Source organism: Oncorhynchus masou, chromosome 12 (assembly GCF_036934945.1).
Source record: "Oncorhynchus masou masou isolate Uvic2021 chromosome 12, UVic_Omas_1.1, whole genome shotgun sequence".
Classification (NCBI taxonomy): domain Eukaryota; kingdom Metazoa; phylum Chordata; class Actinopteri; order Salmoniformes; family Salmonidae; genus Oncorhynchus; species Oncorhynchus masou.
The window spans coordinates 62,627,610-62,636,445 of record NC_088223.1 but is presented as its reverse complement, the minus strand read 5'-3'; the positions used below and the strand labels follow the sequence as shown (position 1 = coordinate 62,636,445).

Genomic DNA, 8,836 nt, shown 5'->3' with positions numbered 1-8,836 from the left:
TGGCGGATCTGGAAGAGTCTGGTGGATCTGGAAGAGTCTGGCGGATCTGGAAGAGTCTGGTTGACTGGCGGATCTGGAAGAGTCTGGCTGACTGGCGGATCTGGAAGAGTCTGGCTGACTGGCGGATCTGGAAGAGTCTGGTTGACTGGCGGATCTGGAAGAGTCTGGCTGACTGGCGGATCTGGAAGAGTCTGGCGGATCTGGAAGAGTCTGGCTGACTGGCGGATCTGGAAGAGTCTGGCTGACTGGCGGATCTGGAAGAGTCTGGCAGATCTGGAAGAGTCTGGCTGACTGGCGGATCTGGAAGCGTCTGGCAGATCTGGAAGGGTCTGGCTGACTGGCGGATCTGGAAGAGTCTGGCTGACTGGCGGATCTGGAAGAGTCTGGCGGATCTGGAAGAGTCTGGCTGACTGGCGGATCTGGAAGAGTCTGGCAGATCTGGAAGAGTCTGGCTGACTGGCGGATCTGGAAGCGTCTGGCAGACTGGCGGATCTGGAAGAGTCTGGCTGACTGGAAAGAGTCTGGCTGACTGGCGGATCTGGAAGAGTCTGGCTGACTGGCGGATCTGGAAGAGTCTGGCTGACTGGCGGATCTGGAAAAGTCTGGCGGATCTGGAAAAGTCTGGCTGACTGGCAGATCTGGAAGAGTCTGGCTGACTGGCAGATCTGGAAGAGTCTGGCTGTCTGGCGGATTCTGGCAGACTGGCGGCTCTGGCTGCTCCATGCTGACTGGCGGCTCTGGCTGCTCCATGCTGACTGGCGGCTCTGGCTGCTCCTGGATGGCAGACTGGCGGCTCTGGCTGCTCCATGCAGACTGGCGGCTCTGGCTGCTCCATGCAGACTGGCGGCTCTGGCTGCTCCATGCAGACTGGCGGCTCTGGCTGCTCCATGCAGACTGGCGGCTCTGGCAGCTCCATGCAGACTGGCGGCTCTGGCAGCTCCATGCAGACTGGCGGCTCTGGCAGCTCCTTGCAGACTGGCAGCTCCTTGCAGACTGGCAGCTCCATGCAGACTGGCAGCTCCATGCAGACTGACAGCTCTGGCTGTTGCATGAAGACTGACAGCTCCGGCTGCTCCATGCAGGCTGACAGCTCCGGCAGCTCCATGCAGGCCGACAGCTCCAACTGCTCCATGCAGGCCGACAGCTCCGGCTGCTCCATGCAGGCCGGCAGCTCCGGCTGCTCCATGCAGGCCGGCAGCTCCGGCTGCTCCATGCAGGCCGGCAGCTCCGGCTGCTCCATGCAGGCCGGCAGCTCTGGCTGCGCTAAACAGGCAGGAGACTCCGGCAAAGCTGTAGAGGCGGAATACTCTGGCAGCGCTAAACAGGCGGGAGACTCCAGCAGCGATGTCGAGGAGGAAGGCTCTGACTGCGCTGAACAGGCGGGAGACTCCAGCAGCGCAGGAGAGGAGGAAGGCTCCAGCAGCGCTGGAGAGGCGAGGCGCACTGTAGGCCTGATGAGTGGTGCTGGCACTGGTGGTACTGGGCCGAGGACACGCACAGGAAGCCTGGTGTGGGGAGCTGCCATCGGAGGGCTGGTGTGTGGAGGTGGCACAGGATGGGCTAGACCGTGAAGGCGTACTGGAGATCTTGAAAGCAGTGCTGGCACAGGACATGCAAGGCTAGGGAGGTGCACAGGAGGCCTGGTGTGTGACGAATCGGGCGAATTCCATATTTAAAGCACCAACACAGCAACTCCCTCATTACTCTCTCCTCCAATTTCCCCATTAACTCCTTCACAGTCTCTGTTTCGCTCACCTCAAACACCGGCTCTGGTTCTGGTCTCCTCCTTTGCTCCTCACGATAAACAGGGAGAGTGGGCTCAGGTCTGACTCCTGAAACTGCCACACTCTCCCTGAGCCCCCCCACCCCAAGAAATTTTTGGGGCTGACTCTCGGGCTTCCATCCGCTTCGCCGTGCTGCCTCCTCATACCGGCGCCTCTCCGCTTTCACCGCCTCCAGTTCTTCCTTGGGGCGGCGATATTCTCCAGGCTGAGCACAGGGTCCTTCGCCGTCTAATTCGTCCTCCCATGTCCATTCCTTCTTTTGTTGCTCCTGCTGTTTCTTTTGCCTGTTACCACGCCGCTTGGTCCTGTTGTGGTGGGTGATTCTGTCACAGCTTTCGTTGTGGGAAGGAGGAGCGGACCAAAATGCAGCGTAGTTGTGATTCATTTTATTTAATACTGAAACTATACATGACAAAATTACAAACGTACGAAAACCGAAACAGCCCTATCTGGTGCAAAACACAGAGACAGGAACAATCACCCACAAACACACAGTGAAACCCAGGCTACCTAAATATGGTTCCCAATCAGAGACAATGACTAACACCTGCCCCTGATTGAGAACCATATCAGGCCAAACACAGAAATAGACAAACAAGACATCCAACATAGAATGCCTACTCAGATCACACCCTGACCAATCAAAACATAGAAACATACAAAGTAAACTATGGCCAGGGCGTGACAGAATCTCCCCCAAAAATTGACCTGTTATGTTTGTTAGCCAATTATTTAAATCTTTGAGCTGCATTCTGTGTATTAAATGTGCTATGCAAATTAATTAATTGTTGTAATCATTATTATTATAAAATCCTGGACATTTCTAAATAACCAGCAACCAAACCTATAAACAGTTTGGATCAAACGACAACACCCTTGTTAAGTCAAACATAAGATACAACTTTTTTTTAACTAACTATCCCTTTAATGTCAGCCAACAAAATGTCAACCAACAAAAGTATTGCTCACTGTGTGTGATCCTGTACCAAGATGTTTTTCTCATTAAATAAATAAGTTGATCAATTAAAATGCAATTCATTTGTGCAGTTAAGCATATTTTTCATGTCACTACTATATTTGACATTGTTTCAGAAAGTGTTATTGACACGGTGTGTCTAGGAACACACATATTACAGCTAGTGTCCTGTGGGATTGGAATACTCAACATCAGTCAAATATGTTGCACAAATAACTGACGTCATGTTTTTACATGTCTTAACAAAAAGACACTTGATGCAACATTTTCATTCACTTCTGCCAACCTGGGGAGGTGTAACACTGGCAGTGTTGGATTGAGAGGGACATTTCATTGCATTTTTATTTAACCTTTATTTAACTCTCAGACTCTCAGAAACAGGTAAATCATGCACACTGCATTTTCGTTTTCTGAATAACTCTTAATTTATGGTTTCTCCTTTAATTATTTTCTTTAAAATGTGTTTATCGTATACATTTGTTTCCTTGTTTTGAATTATTTCCTGTTGAGTTATTATTGTTTAATTCAATAACTAGGGATCTAAGTTGTCTGAAGGTACAATGATATTTAGCAATAGTGTATTTATAAAGGCTAGTTAAAGCCATTTCATTAGTTCATTATCAAATCATTTCTGTGTAACATTTAAGTACCTTACTGTGATTGTTTTCAACACTGAAACCGAAAACAAGCTGTTATTGGAAGAGCGGTTTGGAATTCTCTTTCTTATTGGTATACATGGGGCGGCAGGTATCCTAGTGGATAGAGCGTTGGACTAGTAACTGAAAGGTTGCAACATCAAATCCCCGAGCTGACAAGGTAAAAATCTGTTGTTCTACCCCTGAACAAAGCAGTTAACCCAATGTTCAGAGGCCATCATTGAAAAGAAACACTTGCCTTGTTAAATAAAGATTAAAAATAACTAATTTGACCAAAACTCCATCCCACCAAAACAGGTAGAAATTTCAGGTGGTCTTTTCAAACAGTTCGTACACTAAAAGGGTATTAACATAATTTTCACAATTTCATAGAATTATTCCGACCTCATAGTGTGGAAATATATGTAAAACACAGGAAATGACATTTTTGACCGCAACAGGCCTTTAACAATTCTCTATCCAGTTTGAATAATAACATGCACTTCTTTCTCAGAGGTAATTGTTCCCTGATGTCCCTGCTAGTCGGAACATGGGAGAACCTTAATGCTTTTAATTAAACAAATCAAATTACCACATTCATACAATGGATAAGAGATTAATGTAGATCATATTTACTAAATGTTTGCACTAGGTGGAATTTAAAGGTTGTTGAGAATAATAAGTCATTTCGATGGAGAATAAATGAAGACAATTTTATGTTTTATCTTATTTATGTGTGTTTTACCTCTTGAAAAACCAGGTAGTACCCACAAAACACCAGTCTCAACGTCAACAGTGAAGAGGCGACTCCGGGATGCTGGCCTTCTAGGCAGAGTTCCTCTGTCCGTGTCTGTGTTATTTTGCCCATCTTAATATTTTATTTTTATTGGCCAGCCTGAGATATGGCTTTTTCTTTGCGACTCTGCCTAGAAGGCAGTCGCCTCTTCACTGTTGACATTGAGACTGGTGTTTTGCAGGTACTAATTAATGAAGCTGCCAGTTGAAGACTTGTGAAGTGTATGTTTCTCAAACTAGATACTCGAATGTACTTGTTCACTTGCTCAGTTATGCACAGGGCCTCTCACTCCTCTTTCTATTCTGGTTAGGGCCAGTTTGCTCTGTTCTGTGAAGGGAGTAGTACACAGCATTATACAAAATCTTCAGTTTCTTGGCAATTTCTCACATGGAATAGCCTTCATTTCTCAGAACAAGAATAGAATGACGAGTTTCAGAAGAAAGTTCTTTGTTTATGGCCATTTTGAGCCTGTAATTGAACCCACAAATGCTGATGCTCCAGATACTCAACTGGTCTAAAGAAGGCCAGTTTTATTGCTTCTTTAATTGGGACAACAGTTTTCAGCTGTGCCAACATAATTGCAAAAGGGTTTTCTAATGATCAATTAACCTTTTAAAATGATCAACTTTGATTAGCTAACACAATGTGCCATTGGAACACAGGAGTGATGGTTGCTGATAATGAGCCTCTGTACGCCTATGTAGATATTTCCTAAAAAATCAGCAGTTTCCAGCTACAATAGTCATTTACAACATTAACAATATATACACTGTATTTCTGATCAATCTGATGTTATTTTAAAGGACAAAAAAATGTGCTTTTCTTTCAAAAACAAGGACATTTCTTAGTGACCCCAAACTTTTGAACGGTAGCTTATGTAAATTAGATATTTCTAATTTCATTTTCTATACATTTCTTTTTCTATACATTTGCAAAACAATGTATATATTTTTTTCACTTTGTCATAATTGGGTGGAATTTAGGATGTAACAAAATGTGTAATAGACAAGTGGTATAAATACTTTCTGAAGGCAGAGTTGTATAAAGGCAATGTTTCTTGTCTTTTCAGAATTCAGGACAAACATGGACAACACATCTGTAACAGTATTTACCATGACTGCGTATGCTGTCATGGAAAATAACAAGTACCTGCAGTTTTCAATGTTTTTGTTGTTGTATATTTTGATAATCTCTTTCAATTTTCTGCTGATTGCTGTGATATGCTGTCAGAGAGCTCTGCATCAACCTATGTACGTGTTCATATGTAACTTAGCTGCTAACGGACTATACGGCAGCACTGGATTTCTTCCCTCGACTCTGATTCTACTTTTGTCTGAGACATATGAGATATCGTTGCCATGGTGTCTAATACAAATCTATTGGGTGCATACATATGCAGCGGTTGAATTTCATATTTTGGCTGTCATGGGATATGACCGGTATGTTGCCATCTGTTATCCACTACATTATCACAGCATCATGTCTATTCCCAAGATGTGTAAACTTATTGCATTGGCATGGCTATATCCCTTTTCTCTCTTTCTGATGTACTTCTGCTTTACTTTGAGATTGAGGTTTTGTGGGAGGTTCATACATTTTAAATTGTTTTGTGTCAATTTTGAATTGGTGAAAAATGCGTGTTCTACTACATCTTACCATAGTATTGTAGGACTTGTGCTAATAGCTTTCATTATGATCCCACAGCTCTTCATGATTATATTCTCATATGCACACATTTTCAGGGTCTGTCTGAAATCCCCAAAAGAATCTCAGGTAAAAGCACTGAAAACGTGCATCCCTCATTTACTTTCAGTAATAAACTACTCTATTGGAGGGCTTTTTGAAATAGCTCAAAGTAGATTTAACATGAGTGGGACATCTTTTATGGTTCGGATCATCATGTCACTATACTATACATTGCTTACACCATTGATAAACCCTGCAATTTACGGAATGGCCAATCAAGCCATCAGAATGCATGTCTTAAAAATATGCCGTGTGTCTAACAGGTTGGCCTCCTGTTGAAAATGGGTTAAACACAGTTCTAGTCCTGTAGACAAAGTTTTCATAATGAATAATGAATACATTGTTAAAGCAAAAGCAATGTCACCGAAAAACTGCAACGTGCAATTATGGCAAGATGTACATGAAACAGATACTGTATGTAAATGTCTCATCAAGATGTGGGTGGAGCCTGTCGAGCTTTACATGAACCCTATTATAACAGAATTGAATGGGATATTTACACTTCACATTTGTGAATATACTTTTCAAAACCACCATGTAGACCTACAATTATGCTGTAAACCTTATTTTAGTTCTAAAGTCACTATAAATAAAGTGTATGAAAACAATGAAAAGCATCTGTAATCCACAATAGTGTATACTATTAGTATGATTAGAACTATTTCTGCCACAGTCTGCCCTGTCTCAGAGAGCTGCCTTTCACCTCTGTTGATTTTTTGTTTAGCTATAATCATTTATGTATGTATCTAAATACACAATGGGTCAAAAAATGGCTCCATGTTGGCTTTTTTAGTCAAGTCTAGGTTTTATATTTAATATCTTATACAGCATACAGCCGCATCAGTCACCAGACTACATTTTAGTCTGAGGCCTACTGTACATAGAGAATGAGACAGAATAAGTTCACATTTGTTAAGTGATGAACAATAATTGTAACTTATATATATTTCATGAATTTCTCTGTCAATTTAATAATAAAAATGAAAAGTACAAGATTAAACCACTGTGTTTTTTGTGTGCGATTTCCTTTATTTTGGAAATATCAATCATCAACCTGAATCATGGGTTATCTACAGTATGTATAAACGAATACAAGAGTTTGTAATGATCAAAATGGAAAATATAGACTGGCTGTAATCCATCATTTCTGAAAGTTTTACTTTGCTTGACAAATGGCTGATGTTAGTAATGATGATTGGGAGCCCTTGCATTGATGTGCTATTCACATTGGCCCCGATTCCAACCCAGGGTAAGCACACGCAAATGGAAAGTAATTCCTTTTTATGTACTTTTATCTCTATGCATAATCTGACCTTGAATTTAAGCATAAGAATAGCATGCTATTCACCCGTTGGCTCAGGGTGGAGATTTAAGAAATGAAGGTGTGGCAGAGGTGTCTACAGATGAACCCTATTCTGACCTTGACTTCATTCCCTCATAATCCCACCACCTTTATGCGCCAAGAAACCTTGAATAAGGTCGAGCAAACCTGCCGGTTTCTCAGTAGAGAAAGCATCTACTTTCTTTTTTTCTGACAGAAATAATAGCATTCTCCATGAACTGTAATTTATACAGTGGGGCAAAAAGTATTTAGTCAGCCACCAATTGTGCAAGTTCTCCCACTTAAAAAGATGAGAGAGGCCTGTAATTTTCATCATAGTTACACTTAAACTATGAAAACAATCCAGAAAATCACATTGTAGGATTGTTAATGAATTTATTTGCAAATTATGGTGGAAAATAAGTATTGGTCAATAACAAAAGTTTATCTCAATACTTTGTTATATACCCTTTGTTGGCAATGACAGAGGTCAAACGTTTTCTGTGAGTCTTCACAAGGTTTTCACACACTGTTGCTGGTATTTTGGCCCATTCCTCAATGCAGATCTCCTCTAGAGCAGTGATGTTTTGGGGCTGTTGCTGGGCAACACGGACTTTCATCTCCCTCCAAAGATTTTCTATGGGGTTGAGATCTGGAGACTGGCTAGGCTACTCCAGGACCATGAAATGCTTCTTACGAAGCCACTCCTTCATTGCCTGGGCGGTGTGTTTGGGATCATTGTCATGCTGAAAGACCCAGCCACGTTCCATCTTCAATGCCCTTGCTGATGGAAGGATGTTTTCACTCAAAATCTCATGACTCATGTCCCCATTCATTCTTTCCTTTTCACGGATCAGTCGTCCTGGTCCCTTTGCAGAAAAACAGCCCCAAAGCATGATGTTTCCACCCCCATGCTTCACAGTAGGTATGGTGTTATTTGGATGCAACTCAGCATTCTTTTTCCTCCAAACACGACGAGTTGAGTTTTTACCAAAAAAGTTATATTTTGGTTTCATCTGACCATATGACATTCTCCCAATCTTCTTCTGGATCATCCAAATGCTCTCTAGCAAACTTCAGACGGGCCTGGACATGTACTGGCTTAAGCAGGGGGACACGTCTGGCACTGCAGGATTTGAGTCCATGGCGGTGTAGTGTGTTACTGATGGTAGGCTTTGTTACTTTGTTCCCAGCTCTCTGCAGGTCATTCACTAGGTCCCCCCGGGTGGTTCTAGGATTTTTGCTCACCATTCTTGTGATCATTTTGACCCCACGGGGTGAGATCTTGCATGGAGCCCCAGATCGAGGGAGAATATCAGTGGTCTTGTATGTCTTCCATTTCCTAATAATTGCTCCCACAGTTGATTTCTTCAAACCAAGCTGCTTACCTATTGCAGGTTCAGTCTTCCCAGCCTGGTGCAGGTCTACAATGTTGTTTCTGATATCCTTTGACAGCTCTTTGGTCTTGGTCATAGTGGAGTTTGGAGTGTGACTGTTTGAGGTTGTGGACAGGTGTCTTTTATATTGATAACAAGTTCAAACAGGTGCCAGTAATACAGGTAATGAATGGAGGACAGA

The 8,836-nt window shown here is 42.8% G+C and overlaps 1 protein-coding gene across 1 annotated transcript; it reads left to right on the top strand.

The window, feature by feature from the left end:
- The first annotated feature begins 5,274 nt into the window (after positions 1-5,274).
- LOC135549378 (olfactory receptor 1496-like) lies at positions 5,275-6,216 on the top strand. Its single transcript, XM_064979364.1, has one exon. The coding sequence runs from the start codon at positions 5,275-5,277 to the stop codon at positions 6,214-6,216; it is 942 nt and encodes a 313-aa protein (XP_064835436.1).
- The last annotated feature ends 2,620 nt before the right edge of the window (positions 6,217-8,836 follow it).